The 27756-nt window shown below is 37.2% G+C and overlaps 1 protein-coding gene across 3 annotated transcripts in view; it reads right to left on the reverse strand.

Moving 5' to 3' along the window:
- DNM3 (dynamin 3) overlaps window positions 1–27756 on the reverse strand; it is a gene marked incomplete at both ends in the record, with an annotated part of 179496 nt that overhangs the window by 129393 nt on the left and 22347 nt on the right. For 2 of the 3 annotated variants that reach the window (XM_080622830.1, XM_080622828.1), the window contains 12 exons: window positions 2388–2417; window positions 4043–4091; window positions 7766–7836; window positions 9450–9536; window positions 11465–11603; window positions 13081–13148; window positions 14457–14592; window positions 15860–16002; window positions 19684–19844; window positions 20746–20844; window positions 21422–21625; window positions 23230–23379. In XM_080622830.1, the coding sequence (XP_080478956.1) occupies window positions 2388–2417; window positions 4043–4091; window positions 7766–7836; window positions 9450–9536; window positions 11465–11603; window positions 13081–13148; window positions 14457–14592; window positions 15860–16002; window positions 19684–19844; window positions 20746–20844; window positions 21422–21625; window positions 23230–23379 (1337 nt within the window). The remainder of the gene's footprint in view (window positions 1–2387; window positions 2418–4042; window positions 4092–7765; window positions 7837–9449; window positions 9537–11464; window positions 11604–13080; window positions 13149–14456; window positions 14593–15859; window positions 16003–19683; window positions 19845–20745; window positions 20845–21421; window positions 21626–23229; window positions 23380–27756) is intronic. The other variant, XM_080622829.1, reaches the window with a different exon arrangement.

Raw genomic sequence — 27756 nt, forward strand, 5'->3', positions numbered from 1 at the left:
CTACCTCACTGTAATTTGCCAAAGGTCAGAGCGTAAACTGATCAGATCTGTTCCAATAAGGAGCACAACCGAGATTTTGTGATATTGCCTCCCCAAATATCACTGCACAACATATTGCGTAACTTAAAAAATTACAACAGTGGCTTAAGTCCTAAAAACATGTCTACTTTAAAGAAAAAAAAGTCTTTACTGAAGCAAAGTACATGGTAGTGAAAAACTGAAACAAGCTTCCAAATGTAGTTAAGCAAAGATTCAGGTGATTAAGTCAATCATGAAGGAATCTTAACCTAAAACCTAAGTATAGTTAAAGGCCATTTAGAGGAGCAATGCTTCTCTAATCTTGATAAGGTGAAAATTCAACAGCAGCATGTCTCATTCAAGGATATTTTAAAGTTTACCATCACATGGTTGTCTGCAGGCACACCTCTTTTACAGAAAAACTGTCATTTCTTAACAGAACAGCCTTCTCATTATTTCTCATGACCAAGACACAAGTTTCCATTTCCACCTACTTGCTAAAAAGAATAAATAAAAATATTCTGTTCATGCAATTTTCCTGGGTCATGCAAAATACCAGGATTTAAGTGTATCTGAAGAAAAGAAGCAGTAAAGTATGCTACAAAGCAGAATTAAAAAGAAAAAAAGAAAAAGGGTTACTAAGGAAAAAGTTGTTAGCACTACAGTTTCAGTCAACTGATGGGGTCTGAATGCTACTTGTGTCCAGAACAAGTGAATCAGATTGCTGGCGTAACATTGTAGAAGAGCAGATCAAAGACTTCAAATCGAAATCTCCCAATAACTTGGACAGTGACTTGAAACTCTTAATTCAGATTAAGCCCCTTCTCCAACTTCAGGGGCTACTTCAGATTTTACCACAGAAATAAAACCCAAAATGGAATTTCATATAAATTTTATACGTTTCTCTGTAATTTGAGTATCTTGCATTCTCACACAGAGAGTATCGATTGGGCACATGGAGCAATGACACCTTCATCTTCAAAAGTTTATCACGATGGGGAGCTTTAAACACAATTTCAGTCATCAAAACAAATCTCAACACACAAAATATAGTTAAGAGTGTCAGCTTTCAGGAACCAGATCCCTGCTAGCGTGATGTGTAAAAACAAGCATTACACTGATTATTTCAAGCAAATTAGAAGACAGACTAACCTGTGGCTTAAAAAGAAACTTTGTGGAGTCAGGTCAAAACCTCAGGCGGTAGCAAAGAAAAGACAAACAAAAAAGGCCAAAGATTAAGTGTGAGAGGATAAATTAGTAGATGAAAGAGAAGCAAGAACATGCTAAAAGGAACTGGCATTACACTTCTTCCAAAAATGCAATATTGCTGCACTCATCTGATTTCTGAGACACACAAACAGTTAATGGTTATCTGCATCATTCTAGTTTCAGGCAAGCTCCAAAAAAAGGAAAGCAATGAATTGTAAATGAGCATCCCACTATTTTGGAAAAACAATCATCTTGATCTCCCAAGAGATTCAATTCAAGTGCTACTGAAATCAGTGCTGCCTTGTCCTGTTTCCTTTATTGAACATAAGTCTAGTTTAAGTTTGTTCAAAGTTATAACTAACATAATTTGATGATTGATAACTGGAAAATTATGTTTTCATCATAGATATTACTAAAGAATGCACATGATAGAGATTTACTGCTTATACCTAACCATCAGCAAACCAAAAGTAACTTGTTATAAAATTAACTACTGTTTAGACAATTAATTCTAATTAGTAATATTAAAGGCATTCACATATTTATTTACTCATGAAGTGGAAGGGTTAGAAAAGAGTCCATCCATGACATATTGATCCTCCTGGTGCTATGAAGAGAATGCTAAAAGGGCTTTATATATTCTTAAGTTTGTTAATAAACTCATTTATTCTATCAGAAGCAATTCCTTTACATAAACAAAATACCCACATCAGTACCTGCACCCACAAATAGCACGTTCATTTACACAAGAGGTAATGTTTTCTTTTAGTTACCAGAAACTTATTTGCCCACCTTTCAAAAAGAGGTTTACTACGAATAGAGGCACTCACATCAGACAAAAACTTCTTTCCAGTTATATAATAAACAGGAGTTAGTTGGTTTAGTTTGAGAAACTCAGAACATTATAAAAATATTAGATTTATCTGAAGTTTTCTACAACATTTTAAGTTATATTAGTTCATACTTGTAACAGCAGGTTAGTAGCAGTTAAGTGATGAACTGCAATTATACTTTGTTGAGGAAGTGTTACAGACAAGACAGTTTAACATTAAATAGTTAGGTAGCAAGTATTCACCAAACCAATGAGTTAGAGACAAACTTTGCCCTCTGAGAAGCTAAATGGAAAAGCAACAATAAAGCTTACAGAACTTAGCTCGTACAATTTGCCTTGAAGGCGGTAGATTGGTTCCCTGAAATAGCAAATTGCAGAAATGAAGTTTTATTTCAGAAACATTTTCTCATTCTTTTCAACTCCAAACAATTAACTTTCAAACATCTGTTTGTTATCTTTAAAATAAAAGGTTCAGCAAAGTCCATTATGCCATAAATAATCAAGTTTCAACATTTAAAATGCCAAGCTTTTTCTCCACTTCTTTAGACAGAGAACATTCACTTCATTAAAAAATCATTCATTTTATTTGTGTATTTTTGAAGACTCTGATAATTGGTTGATTTTCCTTTTATGAGACACTCCAGAGTGATGATGGTTGTTGTGTTTGACACATGTTCCGACAGAGCTAGATAAGAAGGAAATCTCTCCTCAGAAGGGAGAGACTAGTCTTTGAAGTCATTTCAGTGTTTAGACCTTTCAACTTTCTTCATTTTAGTCCAAACCATACATTACATCAAAAATGCCAGTCATGCTGGTCAGGCTGTGGAGGACCACCACATCCAAGAAGCTGATGGATTATTTTGAATAACATCTCAAAAATAACTAGCAATTTCTTGGTGGAAGGAAGAGGTTGGATTTCTATCCCCCCAAAAGCTGAATACATTTTCAAAAAATGCTAGAACTGTCATCTACAGCAGCAGAATAGGAGACTTTCTGCAATGTCAGGTTTACCACCTGAGGGATCCAAATTCAGTGGTCATATTTGAAAACCTTGACCTTTGACCTCCTGAGCATTGTTTGACCAAATTGCACATGAAAATGTCAGGAAGATGTTCAATACCAGTAATTATTTATACAAAATGTCACTTTTCCTAGAATTTGTTAGCTCCTGTTAAAGTATGCGGTAATTCTATAGCATTTCATTTCTGTTTAAGACTTTGCAAAACCCTCAAAGTGAGCAGAAACCAAGGTTGTAACATTTTTATTATTTTATTATTTTCATCTCATATAAAAAAGAGGACTGATCCTGTGAAGTACTGAGCACTGCAAAGAAAAAAGCAAAGCTCAGAAGCACTTAACATGCTGCCGAATCAACCCCATATTCTTATATGATAAAAAGAAACAAACAACTAATTTCATTAATGAATAAATAATAATCAGAAACAATCCACCAGTTATTCTTTGTTTACTTTGAGAAAGGCCTATGATACATAGCCAAAATCTTTGTGAAGTCAACTGAAAGTTTTCAGAAGATTTGAAGGCAAATTCGCTTTTGCTTGATGAATTGCCCCTTCACTGCTATTAAGCTATGAACATGTAAGAATGAGTAAAATGACCATCAGAAGGCACACACAAGCAAGTACTCACCAGCATTTTGGATTCTGAAATTCAGAAATTTGCAGTTAATAACAAAATACATTGATATGTAACATGAAAGATACGATGCACTAAATGGCATAGGACGGGAGACACTAACCAGCAGTGTGAGCAGTAGCAGAAATATTAAACAATAAACAATGGTAACAATGAAAGTCAGGTGTCTCTGAAAAATTCAGTAAAACAAGGCAGTGATTTTATGACACATTTTATGTTTGAAGCAGAAAAGGTGAATGATACACTTAGAACAAATTAACGCAGCCAAGAAAACCAAACAGCTTGGATTAACTTGCACATGCTATTGTCCATTCTCTGTTAGGTGCCTACCTGATTTCCCACTGCACTTTTGTTAACCTGACTGCTTCTTTGTTGGGCACTAAGGGAAGCAGAGGAAAAGAGTTATACTGAAGAAACTCAAATTAAACCAATTCCTGAGGAACAGAATTTAGCAGTAACAGTTACTTCTGATGCCAGCACAGAAAGCTAGAGCAACGTAGAAACATAGCAAAACTGTTGCATATATGTGCATATTTCAACTATTTTTTCTTACAGCATAGGAATGCCTGCTTACATGTGCCTGCTCAGGACAGAAGGGAAATGCATAGCAGACAGCTCCTAATCATCTCCTTTGCAACATCATCCTACTTGGATTGGTAAAGATTACTAAAAGCACAGAGAAATTGTGGCTCATGTGCTTAGCCTGGGAAACATTAACCTCTATAAATATTCAAAAGAGACAAAAAGTAAGCCATTTCTTTTACTTAATGCAATACACTAAATCCTCCCCTGCTGGAGGCTCCTTAATAACTTTGTCTTGATGTTTTGGATATTATTCTAACATTTATATGCACTTTGAGGATGTAAATATGACCATGGATGAAGCTGTCACAAAGCTGGTTCAAAAACCTGGAATAGTATAGAACAAAACATATTTAAAATTAAATCATATTTAAAATATTTTAATTCTTGAACTCTGGTAATCCCAGTTCCTGAAACAATACCCACTCCTGTCTCAAGAACATACAAGTTGCCATTAATTGTAAAAGCATTTGCATTATGTGGTGGTTCTTAAGTGTTAGGTCACAACATTAAAATACTGCTGGAAAGTGGAAAAAAAGCGTTCAGAAAGCAGGCTTTGGCTACTCAACCACCAGAGTGGCCACTGTCACCAGAAAGTTTTGTTTGGATTGTATTATACCATTTCACCAGGCATTGATTAACTTAAGAAAAAAGCATACATATTAACCAGCTACAAACACTGCTCTGAAAGAGTAGGAAAGATGCCCTTCACAACCTACGGGCCAATCCTGCAACTGCTTTGTGTATAGCCGCTGTTCCAAAGAATTGCTGAAGCACCAAGCTCAACCCTATCCCAGTTCTGATCCTGCCCTGCAGTCCAAATCCTGTTCACGGGAAAATCCACAAGGATGTTTATTTCATATGCCTGTTCGCTGGACTTAGCTCTCAATCATCCAAGGCCTTCTGGCCAAATAACACTGCATGCCTCTGGTGCATTGTCCGGAGTTGCACAAGCTTTGGTGCATAATTTATAACTAAATACTAAATAAAGTGCACCCAGAAAACACAGCACTGATTTCTCACCAATTCCAATTTGTTGTTTAAAAAACACACAAGGTGGCCTTAGGAAATCTAATTGCCATTCAGTTTGGTTTTTTGTTTGTCCATTTTGTTTCTTTTTTGTTGTTGGTTTGGTTTTGTTTGGTTGTGGCTTTTTTTAATTTTGTCACCTTAGGGAAGCTAATTAGACCACTAACATCATACTTCAAACCCCAGGCCTTTCAGACAGCAATTTGTCCTCTATTAACTGTTCTAAATACAAATTACTCTCTACGTAGATTAAAGCATGTAGCTATGTCTGAGTTACACCAACTGGAGCCAAAGCTTATTCCAGCATTTTGCCACTTGCTCTGCTAAATGAGACAAACATTAATATTCCAATTTCATCACTTCATAACTATGCAAAGTTGTTCTAAATACTGGCATTCTTAAGTCCTTCTCAAGTCAATTCACATCTCACTGTACCTGCCTTAGGCCTCACAACATATTTTGAAATGTCTTGTACTCTCATTCTTATGAGCAGGGTTCACAGGACTTACGCTTATAAAACACCGCAGTCACATGAGACAACTGGCTAGAAGACTCAGCTAAAGAAAGGAAACACTAAGGAATCTGGGGAAGCTATAATCCAGGATGATTAGATATTGCAGAAAATTATTTTATTTGCCCCAATATTATTTTCCAGTTTTAACACAATTGCTGTAACAGTAATATGGCTATAGTTTAAAATGTGTATTTTCTACTGTTTAGCTTATTCATAAGTATATTTTACATTTTACATTCTTCTTAGTTATCCAAGTTTTCTCTTCCAACTGAGCACAAGTCAGCAAAGATACTTCCCATCTGTACAGAAACACTTGCTTAAACTTACCAGTGAACATAAGCAAAGAGCCATTTGTTAATCTGTTTATACCTCACTCATAGCAGCTGGGGATTTCTAGATCTCAACTGGCAAAAGAAGCAGCAGCTTTCCCAAAAAATTTATCTTGGGCAATCCAACTCCTTGGAAAAGACACAGCAGTGAGGACCACAGACTGAACTACAGGCCTCAGCAGCAGCACCCATGAAGGCAATTTTTCGAGGGGAGAAACATAATGAAACAGCTCCAGATACACTTGGCTCTCCAGAATCCAAGACTATAATACATGGAAGGTTCCACCTTGACACAAGGAAAAGTCTTTTCACAGTGAGGAGAGGTAAGCCTTGAAGCAGGCTGCATAGAGAAGTTGAAGAACCTCTGATTTTGGAAGTTTTCCAGATCTGATTGGACAAAGCCTTCAGTAAATATGGTCTGAACTCAGCACTGACCCTCCTCTGAGCAGGAGGTTGGACTATGTGACTTACCAAGGTCACAACACACACCATGAATATATATGGAGTGTTTTTAGCAGGCTTTTTCCTGTCAGAAAAGGATGAAGAGAAGTAAATAGTAGGCAGGTTGTTATCTTGACCTCTAGAAGGCCAGCTACCATTCCTACAATATCCTGTCATTTGTCAAGAAAACTGATAAAGATATCTAGGACCTGCAAACAATTCTAGAGAAAGTTGCTCAAACCAAACATATAAACAGTGCCTGGCTTTGCTTTCTCCCGCCTCAGCCTAGTGAACTCCACATTTTAAACCTTCAAGGCATACTGGCAAAGATGTAGACCTTCCTCCACAGTCCTAACTAGAATAGACCATATTATGATATGTACTGTGGTGCCAAACTTTCTTGCCAGTATCCCACATGGATGAAACCTGCTATGATTCCAAACACTGTTACGGCAAATATGGCATGAATATGATTGAAGAACAATTATTCTTCACATAGTGAAGACATCTTTAACATTTTTTACTAATGCCAAAATGTTGGTATGAAGTCCCTCAAGCACAAATTGCTGGAAGCTGAGGGAGCACGTTCTGGAAAATATTCTTACAGCCTTTTCAATTGAGTAAGAATGTCAAACCAGGCCCTGCCGGGCATTCTGCTACTATTATCCTCTACAGCCAAACAGCAGGCATACGTATAATTCAGTGACATCCATTACTCTGAACAAAACCATTTCACACAGAATCACAGCTCCCAAAATATGCAATAGCAACAGTGTGGAAAGACCACCAATATTATACATTTCTGTTGTCCAAAAATGGATACAGCAATGACATCAGCTTGCCAAAGCTGCTTTCCGAGATGCATGTGATTCCAGACAAAGACATAAGTTTCAGCTTCAGTAAAAGCAGGCTTGTGAATTGGGGTAAAGAGTCCCCTACAGGCGTGATAGATTTCAACAGTGTGCATATTGAGAAAGAGCATGTCTGGGACTTGGGAGCTTACTTCTTCACTGTCCCACTTCAGAACTTGTGTTCTGAACACCCGAAAAAAATATATCTATATAAAAAAAAAAAAAAAAGGAAGAAAAAAACCAAAACAAACAAAAAAACCCAAACAAAGCTGACAGTGTCTTTATAAGAAAATCTCTATATACATACTTTGCGAAGCCAATGAAGTCTTCATGGTTGGTGTTGATGTAAGAAACCTGAATATCAATCAGCAGCAGCACCTATTAAGGACACAGAAGAGGAAAAAAAGGATGGGTAAGATGGAGGAGAGAGATTGAGAGAAAGGAAGAGAGAAAAATAACAGAATTTCTCAGGTTTTTGCGTTACTGAATATTACTTTCATAATCATTCAAGCCTAAAGCAACAATATTTTCTAAATCCCACTACTTCCATTTGTGTGCTTGTTTACTAAGCTAGACTATGAAAGAGCTATTCTTTCTTATTATTTTTTTCCTGACAGATTTCATTTTTCACTATCTTGACACTTGTCCACTTCATTAAAATGAATCACACATGGCCAGAGAGATTCTAGCTCTATGTTTTGCAAATTAAGCAAAATACTAATTCAGCAAAGAGCTTGCTAAAATGTTAGAGAAAGCTCAACTGCCACCCTTGAACAGCTTCTTGAACATGTATGACACTGCACTTTCCCCCCATTTTTTCTGACTTCCATTCATCAGGAAGAAGCAAGGAAGAAATCTATCACTACCCAACAGTAGCATTTAATCTGCACAAAGTGTACAGAGTTAGTTCTGTACAACTCCTCAAACACTGCATCACTCCCAATTCTTCACAATTTCCAGAAGGTATCAGGTGCCTCACTCAGAAGCAAAAGACAGTGGGTATTTGGGTTGAGCTCTTACCTCAGAAAATATTCTCACTACTGTTCTATTAATAAGAACTCTTAACAGCATAAAGAATGATGTGAATATTTCTCAATAACCTATTTGATCAACTCTTTGCATTTACAGAAAGCTGATACTTTCTACTTTGTTCTGGGAAATTGCCAGGTACATGCACACAATGAAGACTGGAATAATAAATAAATAAATAAATAAATACATTACTCAATTATTTTAAGTAACTTGTATCTTTTTCCAACTGAGAGTGCTACCTAGAACTCCCTGCAAGTACAAGCCCAGCAAATACAAGTTTTTAAGGTACTTTTAAGTCTATATTCACAGCACAGATCAAACAAAAAGATGCAGAACATGCTATATAGCTCCCTAGCTCACACATGGACAGGACTAGAGAGCAAAGAGTTCAGAAAAACTTAGAAGCGATGCCTAGCCGTTCTTCCCCAAAATTTTCTGTTGTCACACTCTGCACTACCCAGACAATAATTCCTGTTTCCACTTTGAGTGGATTTTCTTAACGTAATCTAACCTTTGAAGTTTCCTGGATTTGGAGTGCTTAGCTGGATGATGAATGTTGGGGGATGGGGGGGTGATTAAACTTTTTTTAAACTTGAAGGAAAGCCTGTCAGTCCCGCAAGAGTCCCAGTTACAATTGATTGAGGGCTTGACTGTAATAAGAATATGGGTTGGGCATGTTAAAAAAAAATGGAAACAAAGTAGATATTGGAAATTAGGATTTCCTGTAACAATTCTAGTCTCATCTGTCAAACCTCTATGGTAGAGGAACAATTCCTCTCCCCCTCTAAAATGTGAAGCCTGCTGAATACAAAAACAAGCAAACAAACAAAAAACACCAATAAAAACCTTCCATTGTCTTATTGTACTTTGTATGCAAGAACTTTCCTCTTGTCACGGTTTAAGCCAAAACCAGGACACCTCCTTCACACACTTCCCCAAACAGTTAGATCTAGCCTCACCTGATCCTTGGTCTTCTCTTCTCTTTCACGAATGTAACCAGCAACAATTCTTTCTGTTTCCTCACACAACCTTGGGTATGTTGCCAACTGAAAAGCAAAACTAAGGTTCCAATTTGACACAAGGAAAATTCTTTTCAACAGTGAGGAGAGGCAAGCATTGGAATAAGCTGCATAGAGAGGCTGGAGAATCTCTGATTTTTAAAGTTTTCCAGATCTGATTGGACAACTGGAAATTTATACCTGCAGGGTGGCTTCAGTAGAATACAAACAGGGAAGTCTCCAGCTTTCCTCTTTGAAAGAAAGCAATTATTATAAATGTTTGGGCTAAAAGTTAACTACATTACAAAATAAGCCTTCCTTGCTATTAATGGTCATTTCCCAGAGAAACTGAAGACACCTAAACCCTTGGATTGTTTCTATGCTTTTGCTCCACAGAACATTGAGGAAAACACATTTTGGACATGTGAACCACAATTCATCAGCCTTGGCATGAGGTTTCTCCATGCCTCTCTTTTCTACTATGCCTAATTCCAGAGTAGCACTTTAAATAATTTCCAGATTTCTTGTTCTTTGAAGGCTCCATCTTGTGGCAAGATCTTTACATCTCAACAGCAATACTTGAAAACATTGTTGCAGAGTGCAACAGTAAATTTGGCCAATAGCACTAGGAAAAAGAATCTGCAAAATCAACTCAAGTGACATATCTTTCAAACTTTGACAGAAGTGAAAAAACCTGGAAACACTGCTCAAAATATTGCAGTGAATCTGTTTATGACCTTAGTCAAAAAGATTGTCACCTTTTCCTGTTTAAAGAAATAGCTCATTAACCTGATCACTGGTACAAATATAATTTGCATTATTCAGAAAAATACAAAGGATGTGACAGGTTATTTCTCAACAGCTTCATCATCCCAAAACTGGCCCTATATTTGCTACTGTTAGGGTGCCTTGCACTCTGAAATGATGGGAAAGACAGAGGAACAGAAAATGAGACAATAAAAGTAGCCAGGTTAGCTAAGAAGTGCACAAGAAACAATGGGGTCTTCTACAATATCACAGATTAATGGGAGAAAAGAGAATTGAAAATCAGCAACTGTTAGTTGTCAATGATCCAGACAAGTGAGTCTCAATATTTGCAGATGACAACTTTCCTATGAAGGTGAAAAGTGTGAGGGGAAAAAAAAAAAAAAAGATTCGCATTAATATGTCTGACACGCTTCCTTAGCCCCTGCTGTGGGGTGTGAATTTTGAGATTTCATTCTACAAGTATAGACCAACCCAAGCACACACTTCAGAAAACCATTCTCAAAGACTCATAGTACTGCCATGTTTAGTTCTGATAAACATATTTCTTAATTTATTACACTTGCAGGATCTCAAGTTAAAAGTTTAATTGCTGCACACAACTTTCACATCAGGAAGTTCAATGCTCAGCAGTTCTTTCCACTTAAGTGTTCAACATTTCTGTGCAGCAAGCTCATTTGTCAACACTAATACAAAGATATACAAATACAAGGGAGATGAAATCTTCCTAGCTTTCCAATTCTAACTTCTTGACAGCTGGAGATATTTTGGAGTTGTGCATGAAAAAAGCACAGAAAAATTTGTGGAGCCATTACATTGCAAAGAACTGTGGTGCTGCTCAGCAAATTTTCAATATAGAAAGAGCATTTTTCTCTCCTTGACAGATGTCTTTGAACACATTTGAGGTCTTTTCTCTAGAAAAGCTTTGCTGTTTCTTCCTCCTATTGCAAATCTTGACTCAAAAAAAAAAAAAAAACATCCAATCATAAGGTGTATATATATTCAAAACACAGGAATAAAAAAATTAACATTTCCAGCATTACATTGTTTTGAAAGTTTTGCAGAAGTTGTAATTACTTAAGACAGTCTTACTCTGTACATCAAGTGACTCGGTCAGAAACCTCTTAAAATACCTTAACAAGCAAGATAGGCTTTGTTATCTACTATACCATTACATTATATATGCATTACCAGATCTATTTGCAAATTACCTTTTTAGTGCACTTTTTGACAGTGTTGATTAACTCTTGCATCACCAGATCCACACTTTTTAAGCAAGGTCCTTTCAGCTTGACTATCTGCTTCTTAACAATGGCTTCAAATGCCATATCTGGAGTGAACAAACCTGTTCTGTGAGCATGAAAGAATATGTAAGACAGTAATAAAAACATTGTGCAAGGCAGTTGTTTTTACTGAATTGCTTATATCTTCATTTTCAGGGGCTAACAGGTGAGTAATAATCCCTACACAGACTTCCACAGAACTAAATTCGTTCCTTTCTCTAAAAAAGTGTAATTGTGAGTAAGAATATGCCTTACTACTCAAGGATGACTGTGAGAACTCTAAAGAGTACTGATGGAATGCAGTAAAGCCTCTTCAGCAGTGCATCAGACTTCAGAGAAGGGATGAGTGGCAGCTGCAGCACTCCATCCATGAGCACCTGCATAGCAATCCTGTAAGACTCCTATAGCCACACTTTTTACTCACAACAGGAAATACGGTTCTGTTACTTAGAGTCCTATATGGATGATTTCACAGTGGTCACTGCATGCTATATGAACCTATATAACAGACACCATACAGAACCAGTTCTAAACAAACAGGCCTTACTTCTCCTTCGAACGCTGCTTACAAGGGTCTGTCTTGGTCTATATACATCATATAGAAAAAGCAGACTATAAACAAATGCCCCAGACTATCAGTTCACTACCATAAATTGCTCAACAAGACCTTTCCATCCATAAGGAAAACTCCAGAAAAGTTGTAATACTGCACCAGGGCTACTAGAGTCAACCATCTGAGAATGTACTATACAAGTAACGCAAATAACATTTTCCAAAATACTAAGAACAACAAAGTTTGTAAGCAATGCTTTCAAAAGATATTACGTACTCACAAGACTGGGTGAAGGGGAAGGAATAACCAAAAAAAAAAGAAATCCCTCAAAACCCACAGAAGAACCCAGGCTTTTTGGAATCTGTTCTACTGTCAAAAGAATAGAACAGAAAAATGGGTATGCTTTTGATAAAATGTCACTCCAAAATAGACTGAACATTCCAAAGTGAGATAACTAGGTCATTCCAAACCAAAAAACCAAATATCTCCTCTTCCCAAACCTAATAATATACTGCAGACATATCAACAAAACGAAACCTCAACCAATTCATTTGCAAATCAGTCATTTCAAGAAATGGTTGAACATAAAGGCAAGTAAGATAGTGCAAGGAGTCTGCCACAATACAGGCTGAAAAGTTTTTTCCATATCAAGACACAAGTTTTCCCTGTAAAATTTATGACTTTTTAGGAATATAGGCTTAACAGAACTGCAGTTCTGTTAAGCCTATATTCCTAAAAAGTTTTTTTTTTTTCTTCGTAAAATAATTTTCCAGCATTTCCCAGTAAATTAAACCTCTTCAGGCAAACCAACTGTTTGGCTCAAAATAGCTACCTGAAAAACAGAAATGTAAAGGAATGGAATAAATAAGTCAGCTACTCAGCACAACACATCACTAACATAGTCTAGCAGTCAGTAGTCAGTGTGGCCTCAGGTTAGAAAGACCACAAGCCTCTATAATGTGACTGGGCTTGAAAACATGGGAGCACTTGCCTGATACCATGTATGTTCTTGATGGCATAACTTATCTCTCTCCGCAACTCCTTCTCATTGAATTCCATCTAGACGAACAAAAGCATATGAGATCATATTGGAGTAGCTTTTAATAACATAGAAAATGTTACCTCTCCAATATAACTGGAAGACAGGCAAGCTCAACTGGCAAAATATTAATTTCTAATGCCCCTAAACAAAGCGTAAGTATTATAAAACATTTAAACACTAAGGCAGCAGTAAAGATTGTTGAAAATCATGCACCCTTCCATTCCAGACATGTCAACAGTTGGAACAATTTTACAGAGTTCACAGAGTATGTCAGAAACAGGATTTGGGAAATGCAATTTTTTTTTAAGCTTGGTTTCCTAAAGTGGTGCAACTTCTGTGATTATGATCTGTTTATCCTCCCCTTCCCATTCTACTGTTTTTCAACCAAACTTAAGAGAGGAGTGGCATTGGTTATGAAGTTATAAAGCTTTTATGTAAGTTTCTTGAAAGCCAGCTAGGTGGAAGAGAAGTTAGTGTTGTCACAAACAAAAGGGTCATTACTTCAGCTCAACTATCATCTGTTCTGTTGGACTCCTAGTTGACCTACCACCTACATTTCAACCTTGGAACCAGCCACAACTCATTCTGGTTCTTACCCAACTTAAAGTTAGGGGATATCAAAGCTGAACATAAAACACGTCAGGAGGAAGCTTAGGAAAAGTGTACAAAAAATAAAAAATGTAGACCAGAGATACAGTAGAGTCCATGGTGAGGGGGGAGAGAGGATCAAAGAATATGCAACACATTTATAGGAAACCAGATTTCATTAGTTCACATTCAACTGGACTTCTGTTTATTTTGTTACCCAAAGGTAACAAGAAAAGATACATCAAGATGAGAAATGTTCTCTCAAAGCACCAAATTTTGTTCTGCTCGGCCTACCACTATGAAAGCTAGCTTTGGTTTAAAGCACTGAATAAAGGAATTAGAAAACACAAGAAACAACTATTTTCCATAACTCTAATTTTAATAGGTACTAGCTACTTGAACACAATAAATTAAATTTACCAATTGTAGTTGTTTGCCTGCTCCATCTAACCAAAAGGAAGATGCTATTTGTGATAAAACAATAAAAGAGCAAAGAAAATAGTAAGAACTGGGACTAATGATTATATTGTAATTCCTATATTTTAGAATTCTTAGCATGTCTCAGTATCCAAAGCCAGAAACAAAGCCAAATGTCTCAATTATAACTCCCTGTAACTCCTTCCACAATTAAGAGTGTATTCTTTCCATAAGACCTTAATCTTGGCTTTACTTCTATCAGTATGAACATAAGAATATATAAATAAAAAACAAAGCACACCAGCAAGATGGATAAATACCTTTACTAGTTCAAAAGGAAAACGTTCATGGAAAATACGATTGATTTTGGCACCTCCTGAAAGTTCTAATGTATCAACCTGATCTCCTGATCCTTCAATTCTTTTTTCAAAGTCCACTGAAAACTGTTGCACCATCCTAAATTTCAAAGGTGGGGAGAGGAGAGAAGGGAAATTAAAAAAAGAAAAAAGTCATAGTAGAAACGAGACAACAATCATACAAGAGAGAAGCACTAGGCACATTTTAGATCTTTTTCTTCCTTTAGATGATTCCTCTTTGGAAGGGTAAATTCGAATCACATGTGAACACAGAAGTGGAAAAGAAAGGGGAGGGAGAGATAAAATGTCAGACCTTTCAGGTGAAAAGAAACACAGTATTGAGTACCAAGCATCCCTGGAAACAGGCCAAGGAAGGAAGCTGCATGAAGCATTGCCCTTCTTCCTTAGTGTTAAAACCACAAAAAAAGATTCCACTTCCACGATTCAAAGTCAGATGAACACTCATCTCTGTTCTATCACTTAATAATAATGTTATCAAAGCCTCAGTAGACAGACTTATTTTGTGGATGAGACCCAAACTGGAAAGTGACTTTAGCAGTGCAATTCCTCCAACAAACAACAACAGTATTCAATCCATGACTCCTTGAGCCCAAAAGGGTCAACATCTGCCAGGTCAGTTTTAACACAAAGCACAGGTGGCACATCACATCACATGACGTATCTTGCTGTTAGTTGTCAGAGGTATCATCAGAAAGGCAAACCACAACAAAGTGGTTTTCACCCACCCCAACACACTCTCACTTAAACATTAAGAATGCCTGCACTAAAGCAGAACAAAGGCCATATCATGACAGTCACCAACAATAAGTTCCTATGAGAACAGAGCAAGCACACAGTAATATTTCTCCAGAAAACTCTCTTGGCCTCAAATTGCTGTCCTTAATTCCATACAGCAGCAATCTGTCCTTGTACTTAGTAACCTTGAATGTCTTCCCCATCTCAAAAATGTGCCTAGCTGCTTTTGGAAAGCACACAAACTTTTAGTATCAGTTCCTGCAGAAAAGAGCTCTCTGTAGCTTAGGTGTACATTAATCATAGGTGGAAGTCCTTCTTGTAGTTCTGATCTTGCCATCTTCGAGGTCTGTGTTGCTCATCTTTGTACCTTTTCATGTTCTGCTTTCTCTCTTTTCTAGGATTACTAAAATTAATTTAGGGAAAACTCTGCTAAAATTGTAGGGTAAATAAAGTGTTCTGGAACATCAAGCACAGAATTCTTTAAATCTTGCAGATAGAATCCTTAACCATATCCAAATCTTTAAATTTAAAGCCATTACAAAGGAAAAGAAAATTAAGAAGAGGCAAAACAAATCTATACAAACTAGAAAAACAGACAAAAGACCACTCACTGCAACAGGGCTTTAGTTTTTCTGGTTGGATCTTCCGGTCTGAAGTTTTTGTATACCTCTACTTCATGTTCTATAGAAAGCAGCTGATTCTGAAGTTTGCTTCTGAAGGCTGGCAGGGTATCCCGAATATGATTGGTAAGTTGCTAAAAAGTAAATAAAAGTCCTTTTTACTGTCAACAGAAAGCTGCAGCACAACCATCTCCTTCTGGTGCCAAGCACATTATAGAATCATAGAATGGTTACAGTTGGAAAGAACCTTAAGATCACATAGTTCCAACCCCCTCTTCCATGGGCAGGGACACCTCACAGTAGACCAAGTCACCCCAAGGCTCTGTCAAACCTGGCCTTGAACGGTGCTTGAACATTTACCACTTCTTTGGGCAAGCTGTTCAGTGCCTCACCACCCTCACAGTAAAGAACTTCCTCCTTATGTCTAACCTGAACCTCCTCTGTTTAAGTTTGAACCCATTATCCCTTGTCCTGTCACTACAGTCCCTGATGAAAAGTCCCTTTCTGGTATCCTTGCAGGCTCCCTTCAGATACTGGAAGGCTGCTATGAGGTCTCCACGCACCCTTTTCTTCTCCAGGCTGAACAGCCTCAACTTTCTCAGCCTGTCTTCATAATGGAGGTGCTCAAGCCCCCTTGTCATCTTCCTGGTCCTCCTCTGGACTTGTTCCAACAGCTCCATGTCCTTCTTATGTTGAGGACACCAGAACTGCACACAATACTCCAAGTGGGTCCCATGAGAGTAAAGTAGAGTTGTCAGCCATGACCTGTGCTAGTTTACCAGGATAGTTCCTTTTGATCTTTGAAGGAATGGAGGCTGTTAAAGAACAATACAATACCCCTTTTGCATACTCATAAGGAGGCTTGAAAAATTCCTTTGTCCTCTCACTCACTGAGTCCTGTTACTACATACTTACTTGTTTAGTAACACACAAAAAAAGTTATACACATTACATATGTAATGTGAACAGCAGGTCAAAGAAGGTGATCCTGCCCCTCTACTCTGCTCTTGTGAGACCTCACTTGGAGTATTGTGCGCAGTTCTGGTGTCCTCAACATCAAAAGGACATGGAACTGTTGGAACAAGTCCAGAGGAGGGCCACAAGGATGATCAGGGAACTGGAGCACCTCCCATATTGAGACAGGCTGAGAAAGTTGGGGCTGTTCAGCCTGGAGGAGAGAAGGCTGCATGGAGACCTCATAGCAGCCTTCCAGTATCTGAAGGGGGCCTACAAGGATGCTGGGGAGGGACTATTCATCAGGGACTGTAGTGACAGGACAAGGGGTAACGGGTTCAAACTTAAACAGGGGAAGTTTAGATTGGATATAAGGAAGAAATTCTTTACTGAGAGGGTGGTGAGGCACTGGAATGGGTTGCCCAGGGAGGTTGTGAAGGCTTCATCTTTGGCGGTGTTCAAGGTCAGGTTGGATGAGGCCTTGAGTGGCATGGTTTAGTGTGAGATGTCCCTGCCCATGGCAGGGGAGTTGGAACTAGATGATCTTAAGGTTCTTTCCACTAACTATTCTATGATTCTATTCTATATGTAATTTCAAAATCACCTCTCATCACTCGTCACCACTCCCATTTTGCTGGTTTTCCTAAGGGTGCTTCCCAATGCCCTATATACTTGTTCAGCATGACTCCTTTACTTGACAGCCACAAGACAAGATGGGACAAGGACGAGACTCTGAGCATCCACAGCCTGTTGAGAACAGACATCGACGGAAGTGCAGACATAGAGAGTACCTACTTGGCACTCTTCCACCACTGGGATAAATCACCTCCACAAGATTTCTGCTCCCTTGTACAAAGTATACTGAAGGAAAGAGATTTTGCCCTCATATTATTGATTATAGAACTTCACCTTTTTGAAACACTTGAGTTTTGGCTGAAAAGGCTCTACTACTCAAAACTAGAAGTTTTCATTTCTGAAAATATACCTAGATGTACTGGAAAATAAATTGAAGGAAAGTAGAAAACAGACTACTAGATCTGTGCTTAACTTACGTCATTTACTTTTGCATATATATGTTGCAATGGGTTTGAAAAGCATTATCAGTGTCTTACCTGTGCCATAAATTTCTCATGCATTGTACCTGTCCCTTGATTAAACCAAAGCAGACTTCTTGCATTACGCTGGAAACCCTCTTCCCAAACACAATCAGACAAGCTATAAATATTGTTATATGCCAAAACATGTAAACTCAAGATAAAAATTGTTCAGCAGATCGACAAGCACAAAAATCAAAAGCTGGAGTTTCCCTGGAGCACCACCTTGTGGATGTAGAGAAATTGAAATATTACCTGAAACTACAAACACTAATACGTCCCTAATATCTCAGGGACAAAACTTACATACATCTTCTCATATGTAATATTTTACACACAGTAACAGCAACAGAAGACCAACATACTGAAATAGATGAATCTATAAAACAACTCACAAAAAAAAAGCAAATAGTAAAGCAAAGCAAGCCAGGACGGAAAAAATAATGCAAACGCATATGTAGCTCACGCTTCAGTTTCAGAATCAAGACAAGTGGATTAAACTTTCAAGATATAAAAAGATGCAAAACATCCTAAACAGACAAAATTGCAGGCTACAAGCAAGTTCTTGCATCCTGCTGAAGACTTTGGTTCTGAGGCACAAAAAAATGGCAACTTTTTGGACAAGTCCAGAGCAGACCATAACCTGGCTGTCAAGTTACACCTGCAAAGTCACTGTAGCAAGAAATTAAGCAGGTCAGCCACTAGTTTCCTACCTTAATCAGTAACTTTTCTGCTGTTTCCAGCTGCTGCCCTAAATAGACAAAGCCAGCCTGACCTGGCCTTTTTCTATTCCAGACCAACATCTGTAATTTGACAGTGAACTGGAAAAAACACTTGTAGGAATGCCAAGAACATTGGTCAGCCGATAAACTGAAAACAAACAAACAAACAAACAAACAAGGGCAAAAAGCCCAAACAAAAAGAAAACACAGCATCACCAGTAATTTTAGAGAGGCAGGCACAACTTCTCTAGTGCTCTTCAACCTTGCATCATTAGGGTCACATGCTATTCAAGAAAACGGATGGCACTATGAAATAAGTAATATTCAAAGATAAGAGAATTATATACTCTTCCAAGGCTGCTGTAGGCAGTGTCTTTATTAGGACAGTAAACTATAGGTTTCTCCTCCAAGTAACAGGAAAATAGACCTCTATTTCTTGCTAAAGGAAGCTCTGTTCTGGCATATTCTAGCATGAACTCATAGAAACAAATCAAACGTTTGGGCAAAAATAAAGGCAGTGTAAAAAGTGTGTTCTGATTGCTGTATTTGTCATTTATATTATTAGTACACAGTCATTGCTTCTATTAAGAACTACAATAAAGTGTAGATTTTGAGGTTAAAGTACAGACATATAGTGAACCCTCAGAACACATGATTTCAAAAAATGTAAAAATGTCTTTTTTTTTTTCCACTGCTACTTTCCAAATTCGAATTCTAAAAATCCAGCTAGACTAGAAAAAATGTGATAGGAATAGGATGGTATACTTCCAGAAGGGAGACAAATCTTATTTTTTGTGTTCATATTCAGTATTGAAGAACACAGGGGAGTGCAGAACTGTCAGCAAAAGTCAGAAACTACATCTCACAATAAGTTTCAGTATGCTACATGTAATATACAGCTTTGTTTATTAAATTGTGAAAATTAAAAAGCTTAAAAGCAGGAAAGAACAAGCAAGGTTCACTGACCATCATTCATTTTAATAAAGATTTTGTATTGGTCCTACCATTATAAAACTGCCTTTCACCACAAGGCTTCAGGTTTTACCTGGTTTAGAACTTTTTGGAGATAGGGCGTTCCCATCCGATCTGCCATGTGCCTATATGCTGGGTGGGAAAGAAAGAATTTCCTTTCTGCTAGAAGAGCTGCCTTAATGTCCTTCTTCCCATCAATGTCTTTCTGGCTTCTGTTTACAACACCAACATAACCTAAAACAACACAAACCCCATGGGTAAGTCAGTGCAGCTATTGCCTGAGTGACTGAATTCACATTAAATCAAACTAGACTGCCTCAATTCAAACAAAGCTTTCCAATTTAGGCATTTCAGATATTGTTTACAAGTACTCAGCAACCTTAACAGTGTCTAAATTGTTCATCCTGTTTATGTATAACAAATACACTTTCTTTTAAATCACTGATTCAAATACAGAAATATCTGAAACTTTGGTGTACCCCCCCCAAAAAAAAAAAAAAAAAAAAAAAACACACTTCAAAATAATCAAACAACAACAAAAAAACCCAAACAAAAAAACTCCACAAAACTAAAATCAAAACACATGCACAGGTCTACATAGATAAATTACACGGTACTAGTAAAATAGAGGAAAAAAATTTTCTCTTTTGCTGGAACAACATGCTCCATGGGAGGAGATGGTGGTCTCATCAGTAAATTAGAGCTAGAATCAAAATTCCTGATATTGTTAACAACTGAACAACTGTGGCATTGGCTGCCAGAACAATCACATGGGAAATTTCTGAAAGGGTTCACAACTTGATTTACAGTGAGATAACTAAAGCTCTGGTGCTTGCTTCTGTCATATGCAAAGAAAAAAAAAAAAAAAAATCTTTTGTTACAAGCAACAACCTGGCACAGGAGAGAAGACTGGCTCACAACCTGTGCTGACATTTCTTGCTTCCTCTGGAATATGCAGTGTATTTTCCACATACATAAAAAAAAATAAATTTCACTTTATTTCCAAGATAACAATAAAAAATAGGAATGTATCAGTCCAGAACAACCTTTGTTTCACGTCCAGGCCCCCCAGACAACATCCTTATCCAAACCACTTTCTGGACTGCAAAGAATATAAGCAACTGAACATTTGCACCTCTGCGAAGAGGGAGTAGTTTGTTTTCTAGAATTTCTCTTGCGTCTGTTCCATCATCCATCAGATCCAATTTCGTGATCACACCGATGGTCCTAAGGCCTGCTCAGGGGGAAGGCAAGAAAAAAAAAAAAAAAAAAGAAAAGAAAAAAAAAAAAGATAGTGAGGAATCATTTATATTCAGGAAGAACAATTACATCTTACAATTATGTAACATCTGACATTCTCAAAGGTTGTATCACACAATATCAGCTACAATTGCAAGTTATGATATATTTGGAAAAGAAAGGATCATCATTGCCAGTGCTGAAATGTGTTCCTCAAATCTCTAACAAGGCTTAGCATTCCTATGATATGACTGTATAAACTTTATAATGCAAGTATTATCTAGAAAGCCTATCAACACCACAGTCCATTTTGCTAGGTACTACAGAAATTTCTAGATAGGCATTGCTCCACTTGCTTATAAGACATACTGACAAAATTTTAAAAATACATTTACAGCATCATTACTGGAATGACACTGAGCTAACAAACAGTTGTGATGTTGAAGCCTATATGAGAATGTACATATACGCATCTACATTATAAGTCATTTTTCACACAAGAGCTAGTCTGTTATTTTCAATTACGTTACTACATTAGAGAATGAAAAGTGGTTATGTTCAACCACTCTTACCTTGAGGGTCCACTTCCTTAGCTAACTTCAGTGCATCCGAGTTGGCCAGATCAGTGTTAGCTGGAGTCACAGCCAGTATCAGACAGTTTTCGCGAGAGATGAACTGCATTATCATGTCTCTGATCTGCTGCTCAATATCCACAGGCTGATCCCCTACTGGCACTTTAGTGATTCCCGGCAAATCAATAAGGGTCAGGCTTAATACTATAAGGAAAACACAGGTTAGCACGCCAGACATATCTAAAGAGGTCTAGGCATCTATGGCTGCAGACAAATTTTAGTCACATACAATCTCACATAAATTACCTTTATAGGTATATAAATATTGTCAATGGTTCAAACAAAATGCCTGACAATCTGAAAAGTACACTTCTTTTTTCTGCTAGTCTTTCATCTCCAGGTTAATTAGTACTCTTTAATATTTTAAACATTACAACTAGCACAGGGAATGATACTTCTACTGCATATCCTCAAAGGCTCTCAGACAAATAAGCATGGCTTTCTGAGCTTTGCTTTGCTTTGGTAGTCAGTCTCTCTCTGACCATCCTTTCAACAAGTGTCTCAAATTAAGAAATTTGGGGGTATGTTGTTGCTTTGGGTTTGGTTTTATTTGGTGGGTTTGTTTGATTGTTGTTTCGGGTTCTTTTTTTTTTTAACTCTGTAACTTCTTAAGTAAGAAACACGTAAAAGTTTATCCATTAATAAAACCTGTTTTGTTCTGACATGATTTCCCCAGTACAAGCCACAGTTTCAACTAGAAGCATCCCAGCTTGTTCAAGCCTGTACTAGGGAAACAGAGTACCCTTCAGAAAAATCAGAAAAATGCAATTCCTAGAAAGGAAACACCAAAAGTATATTTGGGGTCTGGCTAATACAGACAACAGCTGCTGAACTAGAAGACTGATCCTAATAAAACAAAGTAAGAGCATTAGGTAGGAAATTTTAATTTTATCCTGGAATCAATATGTCCAAATAACATGCTTTGAGGCAGGGCATTTAATTCAGCTTCTCTCCAGTCAGCTATACCATATCTGTATAGCAGAGAAAGTTCAGAGGCATATGTTTAGAGCCAAGACTGCTCACAGTGTATCAAAGGGAGGCTCAGCATCTCTTTAATTACCTCCACTCTTATTTTAATCTTTCTGTCCTTTGACTCACCATGAAGACATCAGATGAGGTGGTTAGAAAAATAAAGTGCTCCAGTCAACCATACCACTTTTCTCCTGTATTCAAGACAGATTCAATGCAAAACATTTTCTCTAGATTGCCTTCATCAAATTGGCCAGATGGCAACCAGAGGAACTAACTTTGATCTATGATGGGGGTCTACAACATAAAGCAGCTTCAAGCACCATTATTGTCTAAAAATATTTTTAATAACAGCAAACAATAAACATCTAATAGGGCAGGGAGACATAGATCACTGATTGGGGAATCCATCTAGAGGGTGGCAAAAAGAAGTTTTGCCACTAAGTCTCCCATCTCCTATCATTTGTCTTTACTAGTGAGTTACTATCTAATGGTATATGTACTGGGGGAGAGATTGGTTTCATCCTGATGTAGAGTGAGAATATTTTTAAATCATGAGAATATTAAACGGAACAGAGTCTGCGTTCTGCCCAGCAGAATGCAGAAGTTGACGATTCTTCCAGATGCTATCCACTTTCTGGTTCAACTCAATCTCAGAAGTTTTTTCATCCCAGAAGACTTCTGACTGAGCAATGAGAATGCATACAAAAGAAAACAGCTAGACAGAGCTATGCAACCCATCACATGACAGAAATATAAAGTAGCATGATTTTACCTACCATGTGGAGAATATATTCTTAAGTTTATAGGAACTGAAGAAATGCCTTTGTTCACTCCTGTTACTCTATCTGTTTCTATTTCAATTTCCTGACGAACTTCATCAAAATCAGTAAATTTCCTCCCTTTGCAGTGTAGAAATTCAGCATACTCTGTGAAAAATATCAACAGCAACTCTGTATTTCACAGGCTCATAGACTTAGACACCCACTTTCAAGCCCCTAGTATTCTTCAGATGCATATGTACAAAAGCATGTTATCATGAGTATCAGGAAAGCATTATATATGAGCACATGCTATAGATGTGATTGTACAGATGAAAACCAGCCTACAACAAGAAAGAGTTAGTTAAAAAGTCAAGTTGAATGAATCTGATTTACTGCTTTTAGCTTCAGTATGTCATCTTGTGGAACAACCTAAAAGATTCAAATAGATACCATTTACAATAATAAAACAAGAAACAGATTGTGAATCATATTTGAGTTTTCATCTGATTACATTTGCCTGCAATACATCACTAAATTGAACAGAAGTCAAGCTCTGTATTATCAAAGATTATTAGCATTTGCTTTCAAAAACTAACAGCCCATGTTACGTGATTTTTAACAAAGGAGTTCTGTATATTTTTAGAAGTTCACAATGAAAATAAGATCACTTAAGAACACCTTAATGTTTATAATGCAACTCATTTCCCAAAAACTTCTTGTTATCTAAATCCAAACTATGTTTAAGAAGTTTGTAAAAGCTTTTATTGATATAGCAGTTATTCTGCCTAAGTGGGAGAACACAATTAATTCCTATGTCTTCAATATCATACAACCTGCCCTCTTAACCTTTTGGGCATCAACCAGGAATCAATGATAGATACAGTCTAATTTGTTAGACGCGAACTTGACAGTAGGTCCCTCCCTGTTTTGACTCCTGAATCCAAATATGGATACTAATTTCCTTCCCTAGAGGCGCAAAACCAAAAGCACATCTCAGATTTTAGAACTGGGGTTTCTTCCTTTGAAACACAACACAAATGTTTATCTCACAATAGTAATGCTGTAATCAGAAGTAATGGCATAAATGTTAACAACAGATACAAGTTCATTTCCTGATCCCGCTCTAAGCAATAGGGCTGGAGAAAGTCTGATCAAAGTGTATGTTCCAGTTAATTTCATCCTGCAATCAAGACCTGATCTCAAAAGTTCCATTTGAATGTTTCTTCCCCAGAAAACATTTCTTGGTAAATAGCCCTCAAACCCCAGAGCAAAGAGCTTGCTTGGTACTCAGAGAAGGAACAGAAGCTCAGGAGATCTGATCCAGGAATACGGATTAATCAAGAGCCTTATGTACCAGTACTGAAGTTTGTTTCCCAGAAGTTGCTTTATTACTATTGACAGAAGTGTTAAAAAACAATAGCCAAAACCACACGTGAAACCAATAGTTAAAGCAAACTGAGAGGAGGAAAAAAAAAAAAAAAAAAGAAAAAGAAAGGAGAGAGAGGAGGAGACAACAACAAGTACCAACCTTTCTGTGCTATAGTACTATAATCTCTTCAGATTCAAAAGCAAGGGACCAGAAAACCCACCCTTATTAAGACAAAAATAATATGTCGCTTATTTTAAAAATGACAGCACTCAACAAAAACCTCCATTTCATTTCTGGTAACTTAAGAATTCCAGCATCTCTTACGTTCTTGACTAGTTCTAGCAGCAAAATGACAATGAGCAGGAGTTTTGTATGTTTTGTTGGCAACTATTAAAAAAATGAAACAAAACACACACACACACACACACACAAAAAAGGAATATTCAAATATTTTGAAGTGAAAGATAACATGGCACAGAAATAGAAAAACTTCAGTTTTTCTAGCACATTTCAGAATTCACATATGTAAAATTTGTCATCTCAAGGTTGGAAAATAGCTACCTACTGGAAAAAAGAACTGACAAGTGGTTCTTATTTTGTCTCAGTTCTTCATACACTACTCCTGGCATGACATAAACGTATTCTTCTTAGTTACTTCCCTCCCTCTCTCCCCAGTGGTTCATCAGACTTCCTCATAAAAATATCTGACAATTCAATAATTAATACTCAGTGCCTAGTTGTAATCAGTTGACTGACTCAGCTGATTGTCAAGTAAGCTTTTCTCTTTGTTCCACTAAATGCTCAATAGTAATAGAAAAAGTCCTAATTGAAATGGCTTCAAGGTAATTCAAATGAAATCATCTGCTACTTTTTTAGGTGCATTAGTATTTATCAATAGCTCATTCCTCCCAGTGACATCTGTGGTTCCACTGAAGGAATAGACTTTACAACAGTTCATAACCTGTGGTGCCACACACAGCCTTCAGAATAAAAATTCAAACAAACAACAAGCACTTTGTTTTGCTCCTTTCAGCTCTTTGCCTGTCCTTGGCAGGGCTGCCTTTAGCCAGACTGGATAAGCACATGCTTTAATGCATTCTTCAGTTTTCAGCTTTCATACACAGAAGAATACTAGGAAAACATTTTATTTACATTTTTGTGGAAATGGACATGAAGCCACACAAGAAAAAGTGATCTTGCCCAAGGTCTAGTTTTCAGATGTGTATTTTCTGGATAAAGCTGAAATCACAAAAAAGAACAATTAGCTAAAAAACTAAAACATTGTCTTTGCTCAAATCCCTCTCCGGCACCCTTGAAGCCCCCCTTCAGATACTGGAAGGCTGCTATGAGGTCTCCACACAGCTTCTCTTCTCCACACTGAACAGCCCCAACTTTCTCAGCCTGTCTTTGTATGCAATTTTTTTTTTTTTTTTTTTTTAAAAAACCTCCTTGATCCACATCAAGCTGAACCCAAGACCTTTCAAAGTCTGACACAGCCCACGCAGAATACCCTATGAAGAATACCCTATGCAGAACAATCTGCTACTAGAGGTCAAGAATTTACCAAGATGAAGCACCTGGATTCGGAACTCTTCCCCATCTGATCTCATGCAGAGTTGTCCCAAGTCTGTGGTGGTATCCAGTCTAACATACTCAAGAGTTAAGTCTCCAGCTTGGAGTTTTTCAAAAAGGTGGCTTATTAAATAGTACTCCTATAGCAAAACAAAAAAAACATATATAGCAAAGGGGGAATACATTCTATTACTGACAGTCCCTTAGAGCGATCTCACACAAGCAACAAGAGTCTTGTTAGCTTCAATGAAGCATTCCAGAAAACTTCAGAATGCTTTTCAAAAGACTGATTTCAAAAGAGTGATTTAAAAACATGCAAATAAACAATATGAGCTTAAGTACATCACCTTTTCTTTGATGATGGATCGGCTTTTTCTGAACAAAGTAAATGCAGTCAAATTAATCTATTTTGACTCTAGCAAATCATTCATTAGTTCTTCACTGAACAGAGAGGCAGTATCAAAAGCCATTGTTGCCTTATCCAATCTATAATCTGTCTTCTAATTCTCCATTTCTCTAGCTCTTCTACCATGCTGAAGGTAAAATACTGAGAACTCAGACATCCCACTGCTAATTTCGAGCAGCCAGGCTACAAGAAATAGAAGTTCCCTGGTATTTTCTGAAGAAAATACAGAATATCCTGTCAATGCAGAGGATGACAAGAATACTGTAGCATAAGAAATTTAAAAAAAAAAAAAAAAATAAATAAAATAGTGCAGATCTGATGAAAGTAACAAACATAAAATACCAGGTCATGCTCTTAGGAACCAGTGAAATGCTTAATTTTAAGGGTAGACACTCATACCAGAGGAGAAAAATAAGCACTCTTTTTGATTCAATAGTCTTTCATATTCTTGAAAAAGTTCTGAAGAAGAAATGCATCTTTCTTCTTTCAACCTTCCTCTACACATCATGCATTCTACACCTTCAATCATTCACAGATACTCTCCAGGCATTCTTTTGAATGCTATAGAGGCAGAGCTCACCAAGATCCTTCCAAGACTGAAAAAAAATAGAACTACTTTTAAGACTGTATTTCTGTTGATATATCTCATACGATATTTACTTCTGTATTTTAAGACAGCATGACATCAGTGAGTTTTGCTCTGTTAGAGGTCCACTGCAATCACCAGGTTCTTTTCTGAAAACTAGCTATCTAAACACTAATCTTTCAGTTCAGAAACAGCCCTCATTCCAGGTGAACTTCTTCCTGCTTTTGAGGCAGTTCTTTTCCTTTGCAAGCAATTTAGATTCCAGTTCTGCCCTCCAGTGTATTTCAGACTCTTGTTCATATTTGCCAAATATAAACTTCTTAAACATGCTATGTTCTGTCATCCTATCAATATATTGAACATGACCTGGAGGGATATCCTTTCCACTCTGTAAAAAACTGTGCATCCATCTTACAGGAATCCTTTCTAGACCAGGTTTCCTGAAATTGTTTCATATAATAAAGAACCATGCAAGATAATTTACAGCCTTACTCTACCCGAGACAAGACACCTAGCACACCTTTATTTACAAGCCTGCTACCCTGTAACAAAAAAAATAAGATTATTCTGATTATGACAAGGATCTTTCTGTTCTTGACTGTGTTGACT

Source organism: Psittacula echo, assembly GCF_963264785.1.
Source record: "Psittacula echo genome assembly, chromosome: 7".
Classification (NCBI taxonomy): Eukaryota; Metazoa; Chordata; class Aves; order Psittaciformes; family Psittacidae; genus Psittacula; species Psittacula echo.